The sequence below is a fragment of the Bemisia tabaci genome, chromosome 10 (genome assembly GCF_918797505.1).
Source record: "Bemisia tabaci chromosome 10, PGI_BMITA_v3".
Taxonomy (NCBI): Eukaryota; Metazoa; Arthropoda; class Insecta; order Hemiptera; family Aleyrodidae; genus Bemisia; species Bemisia tabaci.
The window spans coordinates 13,097,386-13,124,601 of record NC_092802.1 but is presented as its reverse complement, the minus strand read 5'-3'; the positions used below and the strand labels follow the sequence as shown (position 1 = coordinate 13,124,601).

General features: G+C 39.6%; 1 protein-coding gene across 4 annotated transcripts in view; it reads left to right on the top strand.

Moving 5' to 3' along the window:
- Positions 1-26,931, top strand: part of LOC109044685 (atrial natriuretic peptide receptor 1) — a 589,109-nt gene extending 562,178 nt beyond the window's left edge. For all 4 annotated transcript variants that reach the window (XM_072305169.1, XM_072305168.1, XM_072305171.1 and 1 more), the window contains 3 exons: positions 16,333-16,431; positions 19,442-19,533; positions 20,831-26,931. In XM_072305169.1, coding sequence (XP_072161270.1) covers positions 16,333-16,431; positions 19,442-19,533; positions 20,831-21,121 — 482 coding nt within the window. In that variant the 3' untranslated portion in view covers positions 21,122-26,931. The remainder of the gene's footprint in view (positions 1-16,332; positions 16,432-19,441; positions 19,534-20,830) is intronic.
- Positions 26,932-27,216: the final 285 nt, after the last annotated feature.

Below are 27,216 nucleotides of genomic sequence, written 5' to 3'. Positions count from 1 at the left end.
TATAGAAAAAATGTTCGTCCTTTTACAGGGTGATTCTAAAAACCCTGCAACACCAGCATCACTGCCGTGCTGAGTAAATACACCATGTAAGCATTTGAATTTCATCACATTTCTTCTTCGGAAATATTTATTTTATTCATAAAAACTCCTATCTGCCTAAGGGAGCAAAGGACAACTACGCTGTTTCTAAAATATGTCGTAATTAGTAGCTCTTCATTGCAAATGTGGTCCAAATACAAGTCCCTTATTGAAAAATGAAGTCATTTTAACTGATGTGTTACTGTTGAGTACAATAAAATGTTAAGACCTATCGATGGCGTAAGTCCGCAATCACATATCTCGTTTGCGGTGTATGAAAATATCCGCCTGTATGTTATTTTTTAAAGGAAAACAAATTGACGTCATTCCTTGAAGTTTATGCAGAATTTTCTTCGCAGAGAGAAGAAAAATTACGGCAGCTTTAAAGAATTGCCGTTGAGCAGTTTTCTGTTTAAAATAATAAGGATGGAAGGAAGTCTGCGACGTCGCAAACCGAGTTATGTGATTGCCGACTTACACCGTCGATAAGTTTCATAAACAAGATCCAATAAGATGCGATAAGTTCCAATCTGATAGACTTTCTGCAGTAGCTGCTGGATGAAACGCGGTCAGCAGTATTGATTATTGCAACTTGGCAGCGCTGAAGTTCATCAATTTAAATGTATGCAAAACAATTGAATCCAAGCGAGGAGGCTCTCTCATCTGAAATCGATATTTCCAATTGATTTAAATGGAAGGAAAACAGTATTTCCAGCTTACAAGAATCAAAGGAACTTTGCATCCTGCAGTTCAAAAACACGTCTTCATCAGAACTAGAGATTTCTTCAATTTTATTCTAAAACTTTGATCAACTTAATCTCATTTGGATAGAGTTAAGCAAAACAGTCATATCTACATTGCAGTGCTCCAAACTCTCAGCACTTATTTTAATTGTTTGGAACGAAACCAATCAACGTTATCGTATATTTTATAGAAATAATTTTTGCATTGGCAAAAAGAATGCAACAATTTTCGAGTCGGGATGTTGGTAGGTACCCTTCCAAAAAATTAAAATAGGAGATGAGAGCTAGAAACACTGCAACACAGATCAAGCAGAAGTGACTGCTTTGCTTAACCTCGTCATCTCATGCAGATATGTGAATCCATAGGCCTTAAGTGTGCCTTTAATATTGAATGATAAACCACAAATGATCCGCGGTGAACGGTATCCGTAAAAAAACCCGATTTTTCACAAAATGGAAGAAGAAAAAAAACTATTAAAATCCTCATAGTCTTGATAAGTAGTATTGAGAAGTCAATTCGAGCAGCATCTCAGCCTTTGCCCACATTTTTGGAGGGTATATCGTAGAGGTACTTTTAAAAAATTAAAGCATTTCTAGGTAAATTGACAAAGTTTCAATAAAACGTAGTAATATTTTACTTCATTAGTACAATAAACAACGCTGGAATTAACTGAATAAGTAATAGAAAGAAGCAAACCGTCCTCACTTATTGTTAGTGGTGCAGGTGAAAAAAAAATGAATTTGAGTGTAGCGCCTGGATACAACTATTCGAACTCCATGGATGTCCGTGTTGCATATACACGGGATTGAAGGCGTTTTGACTTCCAGGCATTAGCGCTTCACCTGCGGCCTGTGGCGCGTGGCGCTGGCGGGCAGTTCTGCAGCAAAGAGCCAAGAACATAGAGCAATGTCATTCAATGAGCATTCATTGCATCTGCAAGTCTTTTATATTCTAAATACTTAATTTAGGGCACGAATAGTTGCACAAAGAGAATGATTTATAACACCATAATCAAAAGCACTCTGACCTACGGCAGTGAAGTGTGGCCCATGAAAGAGCGTACCAAAAAGATTCTTAAGGCAACTGAGATGGATTTCTGGCGAAGATCAGCCGGAATCTCGAGGAGAGATCACGTAAGGAACGAAAGAGTCCGTGAGATCATGAACGCCGAGCAGAACATCGTGCATGAAATTATGACCAAACAGCTTGTCTGGTATGGTCATGTTCAACGAATGGCGGATGATAGGTTGCCTAAGAAGGTGCTAGATTGGGTTCCTCCTGGGAGAAGGCGTAGGGGACGCCCAGCAAAATCGTGGATTGGTGGCATTCAAGATGAAATCACAAGATGCCATCTACCAGATGACCTCTGGATCGATAGGCAAGGATGGCGATTAGGTGTCGCAGAGCGCCCGAGCGCGCTGTAAAGCGACTGGAATGTATGTATAGTTGCACAAAGACGTAAACCAAGTGTACCTTTTGTGCATCAGTTATGCTATTAATATGTGCTGAGCGTGATGTTTAAAGCAACTTTTCGAGCCTAAGATATGTCTTTGCGGAACAAATGAAGTAATAAAATCGCACTGTCTGATCTTCTCAATAAAACTGCCCGCCTGCGCTGTCCCACTGCAGGTGAAGCGCTGAGTACCTAGAAAGTCAAAACGCCCTCAACATTGTACGTATGCAGCACGGACTAGTTTAAATAGTTGCATTCAGACGCTTTAGTGAAATTCATCTAGTGTTCATCGCGTGGGTTTCTAACTGAGGACGTTTCGACGTGTTTTTCATACACCCTAACTTATTAAGTTTTGGTGGTTATGTCGCGGGCAATTGCAGCCAATTGGTTTCATAATTTTTGTAAACTTTACGGTTACAGTGGGACCTTGATTCGTTTAAACCCAAAATTACCTCATTATTACCCGAAGATTATGGCGAAGATTTCCCCCAAAAATTTTGAGGAAGACAAATACCCATACTTAAAACACCAAAACAGTGTTGGGATGGTCCTAATTTTGCAATTTAAGTAACGTAATTTCGAGAAAGAACAATTCAAAGTAAATATTTGTTACCTTTAGAGCGCAAACCCTGGATTAAACTTCTCCCTCTTATGTTTGCCACAAAAATATACTTAACTGCATTTACTTCGACGAAAAAGTACAAACAATTCACAAACAATTTCTTTAACAAAAAAACATATGATAGTGACAGAGATTAGATATAACACATGTAATATAATTTTACGTAGAATTCTATTTCCATCAAGATTTTTTTCACAAATTTCAATCGAAGATTTAATCCGATTTTATTTTTTTCCACCTTTCATTCATTTTTTTTACCCTGCTCGACAAAAATCTTTTTACTAAAAATCTTGCTTGCGTGAACTAACGTAATTTTGACCTTGGGCTCATCGATTCTCAATAACCACCAGAAAATGTGGTACATTTATCGTATACTGCCCATGTATAATGTTTTTCAATCATCTCTGATGTGCAGTCGAAGTTAGTATCGTATACAAAACGCTCCCTCTTTCGTCTTAAAACCGCATGTCAATAAATGAAGTAAACTGTTACGTGACCGTCATCTCACTCACCCTTTCTCTTTCTCTCTCTAGCGTGATGTTATCAGTGGCGTTTAAATGGTAGATCGATTCGATATATCGCATAGCACGCCACGCCACTATCGATATTTCCCCATAGGAAGCCATGGTGAAGAATCGAGTATTAAGATGATCGTTGAGAACACCCATTTTATCGATATTTTTCCATAGGTTTAAATGGTAGATCGATCGATATATCGCATAGCACGCCACGCCACTATCGATATTTCCCCATAGGAAGCCATGGTGAAGAATCGAGTATTAAGATGATCGTTGAGAACACCCATTTTATCGATATTTTTCCATAGGTTTAAATGGTAGATCGATCGATATATCGCATAGCACGCCACGCCACTATCGATATTTCCCCATAGGAAGCCATGGTGAAGAATCGAGTATTAAGATGTCCGTTGCGAACACCCCTTTTATCGATATTTTTCCATAGGTTTAAATGGTAGATCGATCGATATATCGCATAGCACGCCACGCCACTATCGATATTTCCCCATAGGAAGCCATGGTAAAGAATCGAGTACTAAGATGTCCGTTGCGAACACCCCTTTTATCGATATTTTTCCATAGGTTTAAATGGTAGATCGAGCGATATATCGCATTGCACGCCACGCCACTATCGATATTTCCCCATAGGAAGCCATGGTAAAGAATCGAGTATTAAGATGATCGTTGAGAACACCCCTTTTATCGATATTTTTCCATGGGTTTAATGGGCCTGTTGCATGCAAGAGATACAGCCGTGCGAATAGACTTTTTAAAGGTTAAATGACACGAAAATTACGATGGTCACATTAAAAAAGTCTGAAATACACTCCTTACTGCGCAATTTGCGTTGTTAGGAATGCGCTTTTTCAAATTTCCCGCGTCTGAGGGCAGTTATCTAATCACCGGAAACGAGCAAACGGCGGTCTCGGTGATTTCCGGAAGATGCCGAGTCGTTGTTGTTGTTGTTATTTTTTCCTTCAGTTTGTTTACAAACCCAACATGATCTCCTATAGTGGTCCATATACGCTTTATGCGGTAACCAAATCGATACATACATATAGGTCGCTTTACAGCACTCCCTCGCGCTCTACGACCCCTAACCTCCACTGCTCTCTTTCAAACCACAAATCTTGGGGGATTGAGCACCTTAACATTTCCGCTTCAATCCCTTCCCTCCAACCTTTCATTGGGCGCCCTCTGCGTCTTCTCCCAGGAGGAACCCAGTCAAGGACCTTCTTCGGCAACCAAATCGATCAACTTTTAAATATCCAACGCAATCCTCCTACATTTCATTTCACGATATCACGAGCTCCGATTTTCAGGTTATGTTGTCAGTTTTAGTTGACCGGAAATAGCCGCGAGTTGACGTTAATTGTTTCCGTTAGAAAACTGCCCCCAGACCCGGGAAATTTGAAAAAGCGCGTTCCTAACGACGCAAATTGCGCAGTAAGGAGTGTATTTCAGACGTTTTTAATGTGACCATCGTAATTTTCGTGTCATTTAACCTCTGAAAAGTCTATTCGCGCGGCTGTATCTCTTGCATGCAACAGGTCCATTGGTAGATCAATCGATATATCGCATAGCACGCCACGCCACTGGATGTAATGTCTGGCGCGAAGAGCGAAAAAAAGTTTGCACTCCTCTGGAAACTTCCGGAAGCGTCACGTGCGTTTTCAGCCGAAAGCGAGAGATGCACGCTCGCTCATTCATTCTGGTTAATCCACGCATGCATGCAACAAACTTCCCGGAAATCTGCATAAATCCGTCGCACTGTGGATGTGTAGCGGACTTGACGGGGAAAACGTAATGCCGAAATCGCGCCAATAGAACACACATATTTAAATTATACTACACTGGAAAAAAAATAATCTCAAATGTGCCGCCAAGAAGTATTTCTTCTTAAATCAAGGATTTTTCTGGTTAATATAGGCTACTTCCTTGCTTAACTTAAGCATTATTTTTCTCGCATCGAGAAAAAGTCAGCTTGAAGCAAGAAGAAAAACATTTCTTGGCGGCAAATTCAAGAATCATCATGCTTGATCCAGGGTACTTTTTTTTCAGTGTGCCTCGATTTTTAATCGCGGAATTACACCGATATTTTTACTACCACACGCTGGCCGGCAAAATATTTACACAATGCACCGAGAGAACGCATTAATAAGTAAGGGGTTACATCCCTGACAATTTCCCGGCCCTTGAGAGCGCTTCTTGAATCTAAATCGAAAACTCGAATCAAGCGGGCTCATTTAAAAAACGGGCCCAGGGCCAGATTTAGGGGGGAGCCACACGGGCCGCGGCCCATGGCGGCAAAAGGGGGCGGCAATTTTGTTTAAATGTAGGTATAAAAAAAATCGGATTCAGAAAAAAAATTAAAAACAAGAAAAGGTGACAAAATCTCTCATTTCCTGAGAGAATGTTTCTAATTTTGTCGTACATATATTTCGGTCATACAAGAGACAGCACCTTTAATAAGTCGAGTTAAGAGAGAAACCAAACACGCAATTTGGCCTGGAACGGCGCGGCGCAGAGGGCAATGATGACGAGGACTTGATATGAAAAGGAGAAACCCTCGGCGCAAAGGTCGGCATGTAACACATATTAGTGTCTACAAGGCTGCATGAATACTACTCGCATTGCGTCAAACACAGTGCGGTCAGCAGCGGGCAGCGTGAAACGCATAGCGCCTACAAAACTGTAGGAATACTTCACGCATTGCGCCGAACACAGTACGGTCATCGCGGAGAGGTGGCGGGAGTTAAAATTATGAATCCACATTTATGTTTGCTCTTTCATAATTTTTTTCGTTCATTTCTTATGAACGGAGGGCCTTCTCCTCACATTATAGATAGGTTTACGGAACTTAACTTTCACGCAAAGCTCCGCGAACTTTTGCTAGTAGTGTTGACAGGGATTTCGCAAAAAAATGTGTCCAACATGAGTAAACGCGTCTTATGCACTTTTCTCCCTCTGGCACGTTCACTTGATGGTTTTCATTGATGTTTCAAAACGAATGAGAAGAGGGCAGCAAAATACAGGCGGCCCATGGGTGGCAAGTAAGTAAATCCGGCCTTGGCCGTTAGATCTTTAAAGCAAACGGTGGCAAAAATGAAAATTGATTGCGCTTAAATAGATTAATTTTCAACTTCGTAACGTAATATAAAACAAAAGCCGGATCTGGGATCTTTTTATCGGATGGGTATATTTTTATCTTAAATACAAATTTTTACGAAACAGCCCGAAATAATGGTAAAAGGAGAAAAACAAGAGGAAAAAACGTTGTTTTCTTCTGCACTTTTATCGCGTCTTACACTAAACTCTTAGCACAACGAAATATTTTAAAACTGAATTTTCGTAGGTAACTTGTAATTGGACCAAGAAACCAAGCCACATCGGCCGTACTGCCAAATTAATTGAGCAACTCATTCTTTACATGAAAAAGATTGTACGAATTTTGTTGCAAATTTCAGTATCACTCAAAAAAAGGTATGACTCTGAGACCCATAAAAAATGGCTCGGAGATCCATAATTTCTAACCAAAGTTACTTACCGTCTACAGTATGGCTTTCTGGGCCATACTTTATTGGTCGTGAACCTATAAGCATGGCCCCAAAGTATACTTTTTGGCTCCATGATCCATAACTCGGCCGGTAAGTCACGCTGCCCAACTTGTTTTTTGAAGTGTAGATTCCCAGCATAGTGCGAAGCAAATTCCATAATACTTTCGAAAAAATCCGCACCAACGTTCTCTTGTAAAAAATTAAACTGCTCACTAAATTTTGCAATAGCTGATGTGGCGCCAGACACTGTTAAATTGTGACGCTGACTTTGATAATATTTCTAGACGCCGTTTGGCTGCAAGTTGCAGGTCTTAATGGCAAATTTCGTCCACTCTATCCTAACGAGCCGCAATCTACGGGGGAAAAAATTCAGGAAGAACACGTGTAGGGTAACCACTCTCCCCCCCCCCCCAATATACAATAGACCCTGTGAGTGGTGTAGTTTTAACAAATTTAATACTTTGAAACCTGTGTGCGCGTTTCCACAATCAAAACGCATAAAAAATCAGGTCCACTGTGTGGCTACGTAGTGAAGTTTTATCAATGCCACGAGTCGTCGTGAAATATGCATGGAGCGCGATACAGCATCCTGGATGTGAGGCGCACTCGGATACTGTTCGAGCATTCTGCCATGCTAAGGAAAAACGCCGTATGAACATTCGAGAGTTGCCAAATTTCCCTCATTAAAATTCTTGTTTTTGAAGAAAGCTGCGAATATTTTTCTGTGAAATTTTCAGGGGCCTCGGGTGAAATTGCGATCGAAATTATCCGAAAAATTGGAAGGAAAACATTCATAAGTTTACCAGGAAATTCTTGTTCTATCGAAGAAAATTTGGCAACGCCGGAAGGTTCATGCGGCGTTTTTCCTTAGCACGGCAGCGGCAGCATTGCTGCCTCAACAAACCTTTCGTACCTCGCGCGCGTCCTCTGGGATTTTGCTTTGAAGCGTGGGAAACTCAAATCGCCCTCATTTGTAATAACATTTTACAGAGGGAATATTTTCAAACCGACAAAGAGACGAGAGCTTACAACAGAACTGATGGCGCGGGCGGAGTGACTGCATGAATGAAAATATAGTGAGCCTAAAGTCAGCTGTAATTGTTCGGAAAATAGCATATACAGGGTTATTCAAAAGTCACGCACCACTACCCATAACTTTAGTACCTATTATGATATCGATTTGCGGTTTAAGACGTTTTTCCTCATATCGAGAGTTTTAAAAAAATGTTTTGGTACTCTCCAGTTTTTGATTCCCTCGGGGAAAGGGGGCGGGGGGCAACTCAAACATTTCAAATGACCATCCCCCTCATGACTAGTGGTGCGTGACTTTTGAATAACCCTGTATTTATTGAGAGGATTCGAGTGCCCGATGAGAGGAGGGACGTTTTCCTAAAGGTCAAGGAGTTATGATTTGATAACACGTGTGCATGTAGGAGTAGGTCTGTGCTGCTATGCCAAGGAAGAACGCATTATGATCCGTCAGGCGTTGCCAAATTTCCTTCGACAAATTACGATTTTGGGGGAAAACTTGTAAATATTTATCTTCCAATTTTTAAGAAAGTTTTGTCCGTAATATGATCTAAAGTGTCTGAGAATTTCAAAGAAAAATGATCATAAAGTTTTTCAAGAGTAAATATTTTCCGGAGGCAATTTGGCGACATGCGAATGCTCGCACGGTGTTTTTCCTTAGTACGGCAATGTAGGTGAGTAATCGAAGGACAAGGGCTCCTGAGCCTGTGGCCGTTAAAATAATTGAAGCTTAAGATGCGAAACAAGACCCTTAAAAAGTCTCAAAACATTCAAACGAGGGAATATAATAATCATTCACTACGAAATACAGAAACAATTTTTTCAAGTCATGGGTACGACCCCACCCTAAAATTTTGAAATTATGTAATATATTTTATATTGTATTTCATATTTTTGTACCATATGGACGCCGCGATCCGGGATCATGTCCATGCTGGGTCAATTTCGTTTTACATTTGCCTATCAGATTTTCACTCTGGCCGGAGCGCGAAATTCACGCCGAACTTATTTCGCGCCGAATCCATGCATTAGGTAGTAACAGGTGGTCAAAATAGCAACTGAGTAAGCGTAAATTTCTCGCCGGGATTTTTAACAGTGTAAGGTCAAAACCCAGATTAGTCCGGAGCTTAACCTCGCGATAATAGGGGGTATTTTCTGAAGCTTAAGAAGCGCAGTTTAGACGAATTCCTTGAAAATACCTTTCACTTCACGACTTTGAGAAAAGGAGCTGTTTATGGAGCGACTACAACTCGGATTTTTGCGCTACAGTAGCCGCACGCCTCTTTCTAAGAATTTCCTGAATTGCATATTTGTGGAAGGTTGGCGGTTAACGCGTCTGGCTCTGTGAGCCGCATTGCGTATGCTCTCTGACAAAAAACCGTAACTTTATTGCATCAGTGCAATATTTTCATACGCAAGGTGTATTTTTACCGGAACACTGTTACTCATTTCTTCCTAAACATTTTGCTGATTTTTTTTTCCTAGATTAAATGCAAAAATCAGATAACGCACAGCTACATTTTGTAAAAAACCAAATCGTCCGCGTTAATTCTGCAACTTTGGAAGCAATTACTTTCTTTTTCGTTCAGGAATCGACGAAATACGCCCCTCAGAGACACGCTGACTGCCAACCGTCCAAAAATGTGCGATGGGCCTGTTGTAAACTTCAGCTAGAGTAAAAAAGACGAATACTTCTGCTAAGCAGTAGCTCAAAAATCACGATGAACTCATCGGAAAAGTCTGAAATACACGCTACTTTCACAATCTGCTCAAGAAATGTGCTTATTTTCAAGCTGCCCGCCTCAATAACCAAACCACGGCACAGGTTCGTAAGGGGAGTCGTTCCATCCAACCCTTTCGCACTAAGATGCTACACAATATTCAAAATGGCCGACGCCAACCTGCCAAAATACACGTGACCAAACGGGATTTTGTCAACCGGCGTGTTTATGTTTCTATTTTTCTTGCGTTGATAAAGACCATGGCGCCGGCCAACGCGGAACGCGCATTGGCGCCTACAAACCTAAGGGGATACCACACGCATTGCGTAATGCTTGAAGTATCCCCTTAGGTTTGTAGGCGCCAATGCGCGTTCCGTGCTGGTCGACCGCCTGCCCCCCGCCCCGCGCGGCAGCGTGCCATTGTGCTTCCTCACGATGTGCATGTGCAAGTCATGTTAAATATTATGTAGCGTCCTAGAGCGCGAGGGATGGATGGAACTACTCCTTTCATGAAATTTTCACCTTGGCCTTCGTATAATTTTGAAGCGGAGAGCTTAAAAGACGCATATTTCTTACGCAGAGTGTGAAGTTAAGGGTGTTTTTGCACTCATCGTGATTTCTGAGCCGTTTTCTACAATAAACAACCCTTCTTTTTACTGTACTGAAGTTCAAAACAAGCCCATTCAATAAATTCTTAGAAAGGAGCTTGCGGCAAGCTTGCCGCAAAAATGCTTCCATCGATCAGGCACGGTTGCCAATACTACCGTGCTTAAAAATAACGTCATACGAGCCTTCAGGCGTTGCCAAATTTCCTCTCTGAAAATATCTGTGTTTGAAGAAACTTATGCATATTTCTCCTTAAAGTTTTCACAAATTTTAGATCAAATTACGAACAAAATTCTCTGAAAATCGGAAGAAAAACATGAACTAGTGTTTACGGAAATTCGTGATTTGTCAAATAAAATCTGGTAACGTGCGAAGGCTCATACGGTGTTTTTCCTCAGCACGGGAGAATGAAGGATCTTTCCCGTGAAATTTCCTCCGTTTTAGCAAAACGCCCCGCGGCGAAATTCCCGATCGTCGAGCGGCCTTTTCAATCACCGACGCACAGCGGTTCGATTCAATTAGAGAGGACGGACTCGAAATTTTTAACTAAAACTGAAACTTTTGATGTTTAATTCGTCATATTTTAACTTTTAACGTGCGTTTCCGAAAGCAAATTTCACGAGGAGACCGTTGACACCACTTTTAAGACCTCAAAGTTTTGTATAAACGAAGTTACAAGCGTTTGAAGTTTCCAAATGGAGATGATGCATGTGTGAGGGATTTGCGATTTGACCATTGATTCTTAAGTAAAAGTTTGCGAGAAACACGATGGTGCCACTGGTTTTCTCTGAAATCATATCCCAAGCTCAAAAAAAGCTCTCAAAGTGAGGCCAAAATGGAAGGGATATCCCACCCTACCCTGAGAGTCCACCCCTATATCAAAACAAACTCTCCATGCAAAGATAGGGGCAAATACATTAGCAGGGTTGCCGTGTTTTCAGTTGTGGAGTCCCCAATTAAAGTGGCAGCCCTGTCAATGTATTTGCTCCCTATCTTTGCATGGAGAGAGTTCGTCTTGATGTAGAGGTGGACTCTCAGGGTAGGGTGGGATATCCCCTCCATTTTGGCCTCACTTTGAGAACTTTTTTTGAGCCTGGGAGATGATTTCAGAGAAAACCAGTGGCACCATCGTGTTTCACGCGAACTTTTACCTAAGAATCAGTGGTCAAATCGCAAATTCCTCACACATGCAACATCTGCATTCAGGGCCTTCTGGTACCAGCGCCAATTGGCAAAGTGGTAAAGCACTCGTTTCTCACCGCCGCGACTAGGGTTCAAATCCATGCTGCGCAGTTCCGTTTTACATTTGCCTGTCAGATTTTCACTCATTTTGGCCTCAACTTAAGAGGTTTTTTTGAGCCTGGGAGATGATTTCAGAGAAAACCAGTGGCATCATCGTGTTTCACGCGAACTTTTACCTAAGAATCAGTGGTCAAATCGCAAATTCCTCACACATGCAACATCTGCATTCAGGGCCTTCTGGTACCAGCGCCAATTGGCAAAGTGGTGGCGCACTCGTCTATCACCGCCGCGACTAGGGTTCAAATCCATGCTGCGGCAGTTCCGTTTTACATTTGCCCGTCAGATTTTCACTCATTTTGGCCTCAACTTAAGAGGTTTTTTTGAGCCTGGGAGATGATTTCAGAGAAAACCAGTGGCACCATCGTGTTTCTCGCGAACTTTTACCTAAGAATCAGTGGTCAAATCGCAAATTCCTCACACATGCAACATCTCCATCGCGTCCGCCCTCTCCTATCGACTCGATCCATTGTGCGACGCGGTTGACGCCGTGACACTGCGGATCCAAGGGTGCGTCCGGTGCGGAGCGGAGGTCGATGAGTGAAGTTTTAAAACTTTCAGTCGATAACGAATCAAGCCGGGACCCTGCCCCTGCCGCGCCGACGGGTCGAGTTTCAAATTCATCCTTTGCGAGGGCTTTTAATCGGCCGCTCATTTTACGCATCCGCGCTGCCGCCACGCGGGAATTTAGTTAATCGGCGCTCATCGAGGTCTGTTGCCAGCCTGTCCGGAAAAATCCTCGAATTTCAAAAAGAGGAAAAGGGGTGGTTGTAAATTCCCCGCCTTTTTTTTTGGTATCATATTCATAGTTATAAAAAGCATCGTGTTTATCGTGCCAGACGAAGGAACACAACTTTTTTCGAAGGTTGCAAAATTGACTAAAAAACTCAAATTTTAATAAAAATGAACCTGTGCAGGTTTCGTCCAAACATTTTCTCATGGCTGCATGAGATCACAAGAAAAATTAGTGGAGTCTGAAATTTGTAGAAGTCTGAAATATTGTAAATTTTCTTCATCAAAGTTTCCATTTTTACATACATATAAGTCGCTTTACAGCACTCCCTCGTGCTCTACGACTCCTAACCTCCTCCACTGCTCTCTTTCAATTTTCCATTTTTCATGCCGTATATTCTTCGCATCAAATTTTTCTCTCCACAAAAACGACTTTACATCGGAGACACAAGATGAGTAGCTCAATTCTGCCGTACTATGTAAGAACGCTGTATGAGCCATCAGGCGTTCTAAATTTATTCAGTAAAAAATTACAACATTTCAGAAAAATTTGTGAATATTTCTCCTCCTATTTCTCACAAGATTTTGTTCGTAATTTGATCTAAAAAGTCTGAAAATCTCAAAGAAAAGTATTCATAACTTTGTTCAAAAATAAATACTTTCAAATAAGAAATTTGACAGCATTCAAATGTTTATACGGTGTTTTTACTTAGCACGGCAGTATTGGCGTCACCTAACTTTTTCCGTCCCACACCGACCGCTTCAGGGCAAAAGCGCAAATCGGATAAGTCACAGCCCTAAACCGGCAGGCGCAAGATGCAAACAAATTACGCAACGTCAATTGACTTACCCGCCACGCGTTTCCAGCACGCACCCTTTTTTCGCGTAACGAACTCATTCTCAAGCCAAGAAAATTCTCATAACAATTCGATCTGGCAATCATTGTTCAGACTCCAAGTAACGGCTAAATTAAATTCAATTATAGAGACAACCTTGATCGCAAATCAAGCAGGGCTGTGGCGAAGCGTGAATGATCGATTTTGGATATTTACTCATTTGAAGCTATGGTAAGGAATCGATTATTAAGCTGCTCGTTGTGAACACCCTGTCTATCGATCCATTTCCATAGGTTTAAAGGGCAGATCAATCGATACATCGCAAAGCACCCCACGCCACGCCACTGCGCAAATCAAGCAGGGGAAGGAGAGGGGGCAAATGCAGGGGATCCCTCCCTGCAATAACTGCTTCGTTCTCAATCGGTTTTCTACCTGCCTATCCATTAATTACACTAACATTTACGTTTTCCGCACGTGTGTTTATTGGCCGCACAGGTGAATAAGCTCCAAACTAGGATAGAGTGTCACCATTGAATGACGAAGATATGGTTTATTTCGATTCAGACTGACAATGAAATTAAACGAACTTGAGGTTATGTACTGTCCCTTTTATCGTGAACCAACGCTTAAAACCTAGCTCTGGCTTTGGAGTTTTGGCGTGCACGCATCTCGGTTCCCTTCCAAGTGTAAGCTTCCAGCTAATGGAGAGCGCTTTGTGCCTTATGGCATTGTTGACTGTTAGCCTCTCTAACATCGTCGGCCCGATGATCCTTGAGGGTAACCGATGTGTATGAGATACATCAAAGATCGCTTCTAGAAATTTTCAAGGAATTTCGTGAAGATCTGATTCTAATCGGTGGCACTTTGAAAGCTTTACTTTAATCGTGTGATGCTGGCTGAGCACTAAAATACCAGGACTGTAGCGATCCAATGGCTCATCAACAACTTATCAACAAGATGGTGGAGAGCTGTCTCTTGACCCTTCAATTCATGAGGAGATCATTATCAGCATGTAAATTTCAATGGTCTCCAAGACAAACCACGGAAGAATGTATGGACGATATTTCTATGAATCTACTTCGTTGAGGGCGGTAAAGTTTATAGTAAATTTGATTGCCCATACTGGCTGCTTCAGCTCTCTTTGCCAGTGATAATGGGATTTTTAAGAGTGGCTATTGAAAGTTTCAAATTTTTGTATCATCTGGGCATCATCAGCTTTCGTTTGTAACAAAAATAAAACAAATCGGCCCGACGTTTCCTCAGAATAAAGGATCACAAGGTTTCAACCCTTACCGTTTTACTTGTATCGATTAATTAGGGTATTTTTCATCCGAATTGTTGTCATACCTTCACTTCACAACAGTTTTCCTCGGGTTTTGTAAAAACCTTGTCTGCTTTTGGAATCTTGGTTACATTAATAGTAATAAGTGGGTTCTTACACTTGGGAATTCTAGCAGTAGATAACACTAATGTCTTCCTCTTTAAAACTTACTGATTAGAAATAAAAACTACCATTTTTTCTTTAAAACCCCATGACCTCTTGAAGATTCTTTAATACTTATACGTATTAGGAATTTCCGCCTGCTTGTCATACTTCTTAATCAAAGAGAGGTATACAGGGTGAGCGAAAAGTCCCCGACCCCCCCTCTAACTTTTGAACGAATTGAGCTAGGGAAATGAAACTTTGGGGATGTTCCTATCTCAAAGGGTACCATCTTTCGGGGAGTCAAAATTTTGGTCCCCCCCCCCTCAGGGGGGACGGGGGCCCCCCAACTTTTTTTTTTCAAATGGCAACCCCTATCTTGTGATACCTCATTCGAAAGAGCATAAAAAACTAAGAATTTTGGCGCAAACCGCAGATCAATATCTTAATTTTTGACCGAGTTATGATAGGTCAAAGGTCAACTTTGACCTATTTTCAAAAAATCATAACTCCGGTTCAAATTATCGTAAAGGAAAAAATAAAACGGGAAAATTTACCAAATTGTGTCCGCTTTTAAGTAAAAATTGCAAAAATCACTTCGATTTAATTTTAAGGGGGGGCTCGGACCCCCAAATACGTCAATTCAAAGGTCATTCAATTTTCACGCGAAATAAGCCAATTTCCCCTGGATTTGCCTCCACATTATCTCCGTAAGGTCAAAATTAGTTCAACATTACGTTGGCAAGTCCCCAAATTTCGGGAAAAGTTAAAAAAAATGATATTTAAACGGTCAAATTTAATTACCTTAAATATCATTTTTTCATAACTTTTCCCGAAATTTGGGGACTTGCCAACGTAATGTTGAACTGATTTTGACCTTACGGAGATAATGTGGAGGCAAATCCGGGGGAAATTGGCTTATTTCGCGTGAAAATTGAATGACCTTTGAATTGACGTATTTGGGGGTCCGAGCCCCCCCTTAAAATTAAATCGAAGTGATTTTTGCAATTTTTACTTAAAAGCGGACACAATTTGGTAAATTTTCCCGTTTTATTTTTTCCTTTACGATAATTTGAACCGGAGTTATGATTTTTTGAAAATAGGTCAAAGTTGACCTTTGACCTATCATAACTCGGTCAAAAATTAAGATATTGATCTGCGGTTTGCGCCAAAATTCTTAGTTTTTTATGCTCTTTCGAATGAGGTATCACAAGATAGGGGTTGCCATTTGAAAAAAAAAAGTTGGGGGGCCCCCGTCCCCCCCTGAGGGGGGGGGACCAAAATTTTGACTCCCCCGAAAGATGGTACCCTTTGAGATAGGAACATCCCCAAAGTTTCATTTCCCTAGCTCAATTCGTTCAAAAGTTAGAGGGGGGGTCGGGGACTTTTCGCTCACCCTGTATTTGAAGGTATTTCTGATGCATAGTTTTTCTCACTTTATGATCGTCGTTGATTTCATCTTCTTTATGAAGCATAGTGCTTTTTGACCGTATAATATCCTCGCCGAACATATGCTATTATTAAACAAAAAACCTCGACATTTTTTTCGAAAGCATTTCTGAGAAAAGGTTACGATAAAGTAGCCATGCCACTAACGTTAACCAAAACTGTGGAAAACGCATCATGGATGTTTCGACAATCTCTGAAACATGCTCAATACCATTAAGTATTCTGAACGAGTAAGTTTCTAAAATTTATTTTTGCTTTTTTTCAGGACCTTGTGTTGCCGGAGTCGTGGGTCTCAAAATGCCGAGGTACTGCCTTTTTGGTGATACTGTAAATACTGCTTCGCGAATGGAGTCCACGGGCCAAGGTACGTCTTATCCTTCCATTTACATCATTATCTGCGAGCTATGCATGGGTTTTCAAGAAAAGGGTTTTCAAGGAGAGAAGGATAATGACAAGTAAAATGGAATGTTTATTTTTCTTTAAGAAAGTATTTTAAGCTTATTATCAAAATAACCGATTTGCACAAGGAACACTGGAAGAAAAAGCACATTGGATCTAGAGTCCAGACTCTTGAAAACATTTACAAGAAAAAATACTCTTGATTCAATCGGATTTTTACTTGAATCAAAACGAAATCCGCTTAAATTGAGAAGTTTGGTTCTTGATTTAAGCTAGACTTTGATCGAATCAAGAGTACTTTTTCTTGTCGATGTTTTTAAGAGTCTGGACTCTAGATCCAATGTGTTTTTTTTTTTTTTTTCAGTGAATCTAATCTGTCATGCTAAGGATGAACGCCGAATGAACATTCGAGAGTTGCCACATTTCTCCGGATGGATCATGCATTTTTGAGGAAAATGCATATTTTTATGTTTAAGTTTTGGATAAAATTAATTGAAAAATTGGCGGGAAAAATATTCAACATTTTTCCAGTAAATTCGATATTAATGAAGGAAATTTGGCAACGTTTAAAGGCCCATACGGAGTTTTTTCTTAGCACGGCAGTAATGGCCTGCAATCAATAGTTAAAGTCGAATATAAGCATCTCAGATTCACTGAAAAAAAAAATAATCTTTTTGCCGCCGAGAAGTATTATTTTGAAATCAAGAATTTTGCTGTTTAATAGAAAATACTTTTTTGCTTAACACAAGCATTATTTTGCTTATATTAAGAAAAAATCAGCTTAAATCGAGATAAGACAAATTTTTGGCGGCAAATTCAAGAAGTATCATGCTTGAGCCCAGCACCTTTTTTTTCAGTGTTCCGACGTTGTAAGTCTCCTCTCAAAAGGAAAACCAACTAAAATTATTTCTTGGAATTGTATGGGATAATCCTCAGAGTTGATGAAGAAAATTTGGCTACATTTTGCAAATCGGAACTACAATATCTGGGTCATTCGTAAAAACGAGTACGTGCATAGGGAAAGTGATGATGCATGCGTCGTTTTTAAACCGAGCCAGAAATTGTAGTTCCAAACTGCAAAACGAAGTCCAATTCGTAAAAAATTTTAATTAGAATGTTGGTTTGTTTATTCCTTTAAAAAACCGAGACAGAATTGGAGATTTTAAACGTTGCAATTGGACGTATTTCTATCAAACGGACCTAAGCGCCATAGGGTGAGGAAGGTAGAGGGGGGCTTGGATTGGCGGCGGAATCGGGCGTCGGGCTCATTCGCTCCTATACCCGCAATGCTTTATTCCATGGCGCTTAGGTCCGTTTGACAGAACGCGCTATCCGGCATTCTAAATTCCTCAAAAGGAACTCAAATTGACGCTCAGTTCCGTTTGATAGAAATACGTCCAATTGAGATACGCATCCTTCGCATCCAGCTATCAGTACGTTGCTTCTAAAATACGCCAGAGTTCCACATCACAGAATGAAAGCCATAGAATATATCTGACAGTCTTGAAAAGGGAGAACGTTCATCAAAAACTTCGTCGCTCAATTGGACGTATTCCTATCAAACGGAACTATGTGCATTATGACGTAAGCCCTGAGACCCATTAGAATACACGCATAACAGGGCCCACGTCATAATGCACATAGTTCCGTTTGATAGAAATACGTCCAATTCTGTCATCCATGCAATTAAGTACGTCGTCGGAGCGTTTGAAACGCATCCCCTAATATTGAGACCTGCTGATGAAGTCGTCGGCGAGAACCACTCAAAGTTTACGGAGAGAAAATATCAAAACCCTCTGCAAATACTCAAACGTAATGCACCCGTAGGATCTAAGTGCGCTTAATTCAGAGCTTCCGTTTAGCTAGCGGTAACTTTCGCTTCAGTCGAAGAAGCGCTGCCTTCTTATGTAGCGACGCACACGAATTTTCATTAGAGCATTAGAGTTGTACTGCCGTGGTACGGAAGAACGCCGCATGAACATTCGAGAGTTGCCAAATTTCCCCGGATAAAAGATGTATTTTCGACGAAATGTATCCATATTTTTCCTTGAAATTTTCAGATATTTTAGATTAAATTGCGAACAAAATAGTCTCAAAAATTGAAAGAAAAATGTCCACAATTTCGCCAATAAATGCATATTTTATCGGCGGAAAGTTGGCAACTCTCGAATGTTCATACGACGTTTTTCCTTAGCACGGCACTGTAAAGGATGATACTTTTGCTCACCAGTTTTGTCCAATTATTGGGCATTTTCATGTACTTAAGCTTCTTTAAAGTTTAATGTAAAGAGTCGTACCTGATATTATCACTCATCGATTTATTCATAACATTTCCGCCAGAAAGATTTGGTTTCAACTGCTTTCAATGAACTGAGCTTGTGCCATTTCATTCATTAAGTTCATTATCTGTGTGGGGGTTAAATCTGACTAGCATGTGCTAATCTTATTACGCACGACTCACGCGCCTTAGAATTTTTGAGCTTGATTAAGATTCTCGTCCCAAATCTGGTCTGCAACTAAAAGACGGAAACATCGGAAATGCAGAGTTGCCAAAATGTCTGAAATTACTTTTTCCGAGTTATGTTTTCCATGAGAAACACCTCAAAATTCTAAACCATGCGGATAAATTGCACTGTAGGAACGACTATTTTTTCGTGTATAAGCTGTTCGTGACGTGTCAATGAGATAGGAAAATTCCATCGTTTATTATGGAGGAAAGCCATCATCTTTGACCAATGAATGCTGCTCAATATGTGGTGAAAAATTTGACAAGCTAAGAACAGGTTTGCCAAACGGATCGCTTTACATATTGCACAATAGTTTTGATTCGTCGTTCTTGGTAGTAATTTCACCCTATGAGGCCGTCCATGAAATACTAACAGACAATACAACTGTTATCATAAGCAAAGATAGTAACATATTATGCAAATTATTCGATTTCTTTCGTGACATTGATTTTTTTCCGTGTGTTTCAGCTCTAAGGATTCACGTAAGCAAATCGACAAAACACATCCTAGATGCGTTTGGCACATTCCTATTAGAAGAAAGAGGATTAGTCGAAATGAAGGTGAGACGTTTTCCATTTTTTCGTTTTTTCACAGAAACTTTCTGTGACCAAGAATTTGGAATCCGACCTTTACCTCTTTTGAATGTGCGTTGGCTCATTTTTGATGAGTTTCGGCTCAGTAATCCTAAAATTTATGATTTACAGTCCTCGGCTGCAAGAGTACATAGACTTCATACCGCCGAATGAAGTATCTGGCTGACAGATACGTGTTATAATGTGTAGTAATGTAAACAGCGTAAAGATACAACTATACGTGCTCCAGAGATGGCCTTGTCACATACCCAAAAAATTGAAGGCGATTTGGCTTTCTTTGTCTTCTTACAATTTCTCCTCTGATTCATTTTTCCTCATATTTTCTGTTATATTTAGGTTCCACCGCTTCGTTTCCAGCTTGCCCATACTCTTCCTCTTTTTCTTCTGTACCACCATCTCCTCTTTTCCCTTTTTTATAATTTAACAACTCCATTTAACAAAATGTTAACAAACGTTATATTACCTGGTAAGAACACTTTAAAATTCAATAATATTTTGTCCCTTTATAAAAGATAAGATCCAGTCAACTTCGGTTCTTCCTTCGAGTCAAATTTGACTATTTTTAAATTCACTCAACTTTAATAATTCTGATATAAAGAGAGACCCTACTCTTTTATCGAGGCAATGATGACAGCTTTTACTATTGGGACTCCAACATTCAACTGTCTAACAATCCGAAATTTGGTAAACTTATTTTCCCCATTACGTCACCCAAAGCTCATCATCCACTTGGTAGGTAGATCGACTATCACTCTCGTATAATGGAGTTCTTACAAGTGTCAGGGATTTGCGTCGTCGGTACTTCTTCCAATGTAAATTTTCGGGAAAAAACGCTAAGGTGCCGCTGGTTTTCTCTGAAATAAATTCCCAAGCTCAAAGAAAAAGTTCTTAGAGTTCAGTCCGTTTTTCAAACAAAAACAAATTCTAAGTAATATAGGCGTGGTTTTTTTAGAGGGAAAATATCGCATTCGAGTGCAGTTTCGATATCAGTATCGAATGCGATATTTTTCCTTTGAAAAACCAGGTCATTATTACGTTGCAGTTGTTTGTCAAAATTGGTAAGTGAATTCTCCAGACTCCAGACAACAGAATTGCAATCTCAAAATTCGAAAAAAATGACGAGTAGCTGAGAAAATGGAGCTAAATCGATGCGATATATCGCATGTCGTTCTGACGCAAAATACAGCGTCCATCGGATCACCTTAAGGAACAACTATGAATTCTAATAGTTCGAACTAACTTCATGAACTTCTCTTTTCCGCAGGGCAAAGGGAAAATGCACACCTTCTGGTTGCTGGGCCACGACTCGACTGCCATCAGCTCCTGCCCGAGGGTCGCCCGACCGGAGTCACCCCCCGACGCTGACCCCCCGCCCCCGCTGCACATGTCCCCACCCCCGCCCTCCCCGCCGCCGCCCCTCGTGACGTCACCCACCATCATGCCGCCTTCCTACAACACCATGTGCAGCGTCCTCACCAACAACAACAAGCACATCGAAGCCAACCACAACCATACCATAAGCTCCTCCACGCCCCTGCTCCAGGAGGAGACTTGAGGGGATTTCGCCCCTGTCCCCGACGAAAACCCCGATGGAAGGCCACGACGCAAGGGTTCTTGCCCACGCTTTTGGGACCACGAGGACATTTCCCACGGCGCGTCGCACAGTGGACCGAGTCCATTAGAGAAGGCGGACATAAAATTTTGACTAGACTTGCATATTTTTATGTTTATATCGTCAAATTTCAAATTTCAAGGGTGCTTCACTGGAAAAAATACACATTGGATCTAGAGTCCAGACTCTTGAAAACATTGGCAAGAAAAAGGACTCTTGATTCAATTAGATTTAAGCTTAAATCAAAAGGAAATCCGCTCAAATTAAGAGGCTTGGTTCTTGATTTAAGCTTAAATCTGATTGAATCAAGAGTATTTTTTCTTGTCGATGTTTTGAAGAGTCTGGACTCTAGATCCAATGTGGTTTTTTTTCCAATGTTCCAGCAGACAATCCCACGAGAAAACCAATGGAATCACTTTTAGAGCCTCAAAATTCTGTATAAACGGAGTTACAAGCTTTTAAAGTTCCCACATTTTGTCCGACCCCTCCCGTTGATTCGATCCATTGTGCGTCGTCAAGTGAAATCGTAGTTTTAGGAAAGGCGGCTGTCGTTGGAAAAAAATCAGATTATCTCATTACGAATTCCTAGAAATCACGGAAAACGGCTTTTCACAATCGCCTTTCGCCTATACTGCCCTGCAAAGGAGGAGTGCCGTATGATTGTTGGGATGTTGCCAAATCTTCCCGAATAAATACTTATTTTTAAGGAAAGCTATGCTTATTCTTGAAATTTTTCAGAAGCTTTGGGTTAAATTGCAAACAAAATTATCTGAAAAATTGGAAGGCAGTATACATAATATAACTATCTTCTTTAATATACTTAATATTCCCTGGACATTCGTGTGTAATCAAAATATGATTTGGCAACGCTCGAATGCTCGCACGGCGTCTTGCCTCAGCACAGCAGTATCGACTCCCTCATTCAAAAGAACTTTGCTCTGCTCCAAGTTCGAATTTACATTTTCTTGGATCTCAGTGTCAGAATTCTCAAAATACTCCGACTATCGACCTTTTCATTGATTGTGATTTTTTTATATTCCAAGGGCCCCATGAATCAAAATTTTCAGACTCTGGTTGTCACAAAAACCACGTTATAGGTGAATTTATTACTTTTTTGTTTCCAAGGACGAACCCTGACAAGGTTTCTTTAAAGTTAAAATCATATAATTGCCAAGAGAACTCCGATCCAACTAATGTTTGAAGACGAGTACTTAGGTATGATAGTATATCTGAAGAGAGTGTGATTTTGGTATGAGTTGAACATTACTAAGGAGGACAAATCTTATTCTCAAAGTGATTAAAAAAAATATAAATAAAAAACGCAAAGCTCATTGTTGTATTTTATTAGTCAAGCGTCTATAAACAAAAGAAAAAGCCGATCACGAAAATAGATGTTTCCTGCTAGATGAAGTAATTCGACATCAAAAGGCGAATTTTAAACGGAATTCTCATGAGATTGTCTGTTCTTACCTTACATTTCCATTAAATTTCTGATTTTTATTTTTCTCACTTTCTCTATTAGATCGAACAATGTTCTGAGGTAAAAACTAATTTTAAAATTGCTGAGGTCACAAAGGAAATTTCAGATTATCGAATTTTAGGTTTGGGCATATTTTAAGGTGCGACCCAGTACATTTTTAATCGCAATATAAACTTGGTTTGAACCCTTTGTACTTCTGCCCGTGTATTCAAATTTTTCAACAAGCTCTTTTGGAAAGTAAAATTGCTATAATTTCTATAAAATTACAGCAATTAACCAAAAAGGAAGAAGAAACAAATTTATATGAACAGTATTTAGTTATATTTAACATTTTAGGTAGAGATCTTCCTTCTCTACCGTCGCGCGTCCGTAGAATTATAAGCAACTCAAGTTGCAACAAAATGTATTTTTCTATGCAGGGTCATTCGGCATTTGCCTGTGCGCAAAACAAATAACTTAATGGTCGAATTTTTCACTGCATTGAGAAAGACTGCACGTAACCATATCTGAAGGTGACTCTGGAACACATTTGTGTTAATTATAATGAAGATAAAGAGCTGCTTAAAATTTACAGTGTTTTACGTGCAATTCAACCCACGAAAATGATTGATTCAAACATCAGGTGAATGAATTTCAAAAATAAATTTAAGAAAATAAGTCAATTAAATGCATAATAAGTCCGACCATTAATTTGTTATTGTTTTGCGAGCGAATGCTTGAGCTCATTAGAACTTTTAAAACTATGTAAATAGCTATCCCCGTCCTTTTACATGTTTTGTTTCTCATTAAAATGTTCTAATAGTTTATTGAATTCCATTATTTACGTTGTTAAAGTTAATTGTCCGTCGGACTTTTAATTCCTCTGCGAATATTGTCCGTTGGTATCGTGTCTATGATTGTTTGAATGCGGAAGTGTAGTGAACCTGACTTGTGTGTAACATTTTAATTATCAATTCCAACTATGACTTGAGTTATGATGCCTTGATGGCCAGTCGGCACGGTGTGGAATGAATCATTTGATTGTATGTTTTTTCAATCGAAAATTTCTTTCAGAAAATAATAATAGCAACGATAATTTTGGTTGAAGATTTCTTCCTTTGCTTACTGCTCCTTCTTTTCTTATGCTGCTTGGAAAAATCAATGTTTTGATGTTGCATTAAAATACATCAATTGAAAAAAAACTAAAGCTATAGGGTGACATTATTAATGTATCCCGTCTCATCAGCAACGCTCGCCAGCTCACATTACCAGCATTTTAAACTGGAATCGTTGTGTAATTTATTAATCATGCACATTTTAATGACTGATTTGAAGTATACATGTTACCGATATGGATAATTCATTTAAACTTTCCTAGAGAAAGTCAAATGAATGAATACTCAAAAATGGCCAAAATGTAATCCAAAGGAATTCTATGCGAGGACAAATGAAAAATTGCATACTCAAAAAAGCGTAATAATCCCATCGCAATTTTCAAAATCTCGGATTTCGTCTAATTTTTACTAAAGAAAACCAACCAAAATACCTCTTTGGAAGCTTCTAAGAATATTTTAGAAAGGATTGAACTGAAATTTGAATTAAATCATTTAGAAGATTAAAAGGATAGGAAATTTTAAGTATAATTTTTCGTATTTTTTCTTTGAGAAGGAAATATGTGAATAACACAGAAGCAGACATGTATGTTGTCGCATTGAAGTCACGTATTTTGGCTTTCATCAATTGATGTGTAATTTGCTCAAACTGGACTCCTCTCTTAAATTTTGTATTTTTACTTCATCGGAAGAACAATTTTTTTGAAAAATTTCTAACCTTATCCTAATATTTGGTCGTCGTCATGATCATTAGCCATCCTTTTGGTCATTCAAATTTGATAAAAAAGAGGTTACAGGTTAAATAAGATCGAATGAACGAAAAATGAATAAAAACACCGGAGATAACCCAATTTACCTCACCCCTCTCATTGAGTGTAACGTTTTTGAGAAATAAGGTTTTGCAGATTGTTTCAAACAAGTACGCTGCACACTTGCAATGAGCCAGTGACACGTGTCATAAAATTGTGTGTGTGAACCTAGATCATCGTCAGTAAAAATGACGTCATAGAAGGAGACCAACGACGTCATTCATCCAGTGGCGTGGCGTGATATGCGATGTGTCGATTGTTATGCCATTTAAACCTATGGTGAAGAATCGATTTTTTAAGGTGTTCGCTGCGAACACCCTGTTTATCGATCCTTTTCCATTGGTTTGAATGGCATAACAATCGATACATCGCAAAGCACGCCACACCACTGCATTCATCGCGTGAAATTTTACTATAAATCCTTCTACTTTGGTCTTGTACTTAGTACATTTTATGCAACCTGTAATTATCGTATACATCATTAATCGAGAATATCGAAAAAAACGATGCCATGGCATGCGCTAACTGGAGGAAATGACGTGATTTTGAGAAGAGAATGATTCCGTACGGAGGCTTAAATTCAAATTTCTGTTTTTCTCTTCTTGTTATTTGTTACTATCCTGTGACTTCCAACGGTGATCACCCACTTCTGTAACCCGCACAACCACTGACTCGCCTATGGATGTTAAAAGTGTCGTTTTCTTGCAATTTGGCAACACCGGTTTCCCGCTAATTGATCGTATGTAATACAATCGATTCAATATCTATAATGGATTAAAAAGGAGGAAAACAGCAACACCGGTTTCTCTCTATTTAAACGTATGTAATATATTCAACTCAATATCTATAATTGATTAAAATAGAACGAAAATGCAACACCGGTTTCCTTCAATTTCAATATATCTAAAACAGTATATATTCGACATTTTTTATTGAATTAAAATGGAGGGAAAGCAGGGTTCTCAATTGGAAAGAACCGCCACTGGGTCGGCGTATTTTGAACTGCACTTCTTCGTATAAGTATGACTTAAGTGACGTAATAGAGTTACAAGGAGTCGGATGAATGTTTGTAAATAGCTCTTTAACTTACCTAATTGTGATAAAATGTATATCTATTTTCTTTTTAAGTGCAGCATCGTAAGCCTAGCGTACTTTCCTCTTTTCTTTTTTTACCAGTGCCGAAGAAGTTGTCTCAGTTTGATCCTGTGTCTCTACTGGCGCCTACGAAGTTCTCGATCAAGCTGCGTTACGTAGAAAATAACCAAACCACATCAACTGTTGCCAAATCTAACTGGAAGATTTCATTTTTTACGAGAGAACGTTTGTGCGGATACCTTTAAAAATTTTGAGGAGTTCGCTTCGAACTACTTAAGCAGAGATTTCACTGAAATTTGTACAAAAATACGCGCAAACGTTTTCATGTAAAAAATTAAATTCCCTCATTACATTCGGCCTTAATTCACGCAGTTAAGGAATCCGAATTTAATCAGGCAATTTAATTTTTTACATAATAACGGCTGTACGAATTTTTGTGCAAATTTCAGTGAATTTTCTGCCTAGTACGAATCAGATTCCTCGACATTTTCAAAGGTATCCGCACCAACGTCCCCTCGTAAAAAATGAAATCTCCCGGTTAAATTGGGCAATAGCTGATGTGGTTTGGGTTTTTTTCTACTAAACGCGGTCCAGTTGACGATAGTGAACAAAAAAAAATTGGTAGCTCCTTCCCCTCTTCCGAGAGAAATTCCGAATAAATAATGAGCCCAATGGTCGCATTAGTAAGGGAGAAAAATACTAAGAGCAAGGGTTGTTTTTCGTCGGAAAGCTATCGCGGATCCATGCGGAATTTTTGATTTCTCATCGGTTCGCCTTCAATCAGTAATGTAGGCAAAACGCTCACAGCCGAGTGCAAATAGTTGCATATGCTCAAACTGAATAAAGTTTCAACTACACAAACGATACCGCGCACCCAGTACTAGACCCTCACCCCCCTTTTTCAAAATGTAAGTTCTGTCGGTGAAGTCAGAAAAACTCGTCATTTAGTCATGTTTAATTGTAAGGAGTTAATCTAACCGTTATACACGACATTGTTAGTGCATATTTCTCTCAGAGAAATGTTACAAGAGCCTTCATTCTTCCGAACTGATGCACATTGAATGCAAATTCTGCCATTCCACACGTAGATCCATCATCTTTCAAACCCTTGAATCCAGAAAGAAACAGATCTTAACTGGTGACACGCTGAAGCAAGATATATGTTGATCTTCCTTCCTCTTGGAATCTATGACAGACCTTTAAATTTTACTGTATTATATTTTACTACCTGTATACCTTTTGTCCATAAATGTTTATAGTAAAACTGTTTTTAATGTATCCGTTGTTTTTTTTTTATTCAACAAACTTAGTGATACTTTAAATGTTCTCAGTTTAACTGTATACTTTCCTCTCTGCCAACCACTCGCAGCACTAGGCCGTGGGGCAAGTTAATCATATTTAAGCAACACGATTTTCCCTCTTAATTATGCTTGTTTCACAAGTTTGAATTTTGATCATATAAAAAATAAACCTATCAACAAATTAACGAAAACACGAATCTTGATTGCGGAATGAATCTGTTGCAAACAAGAGATATAGCCAAAAGAATACATACTTTCTGAG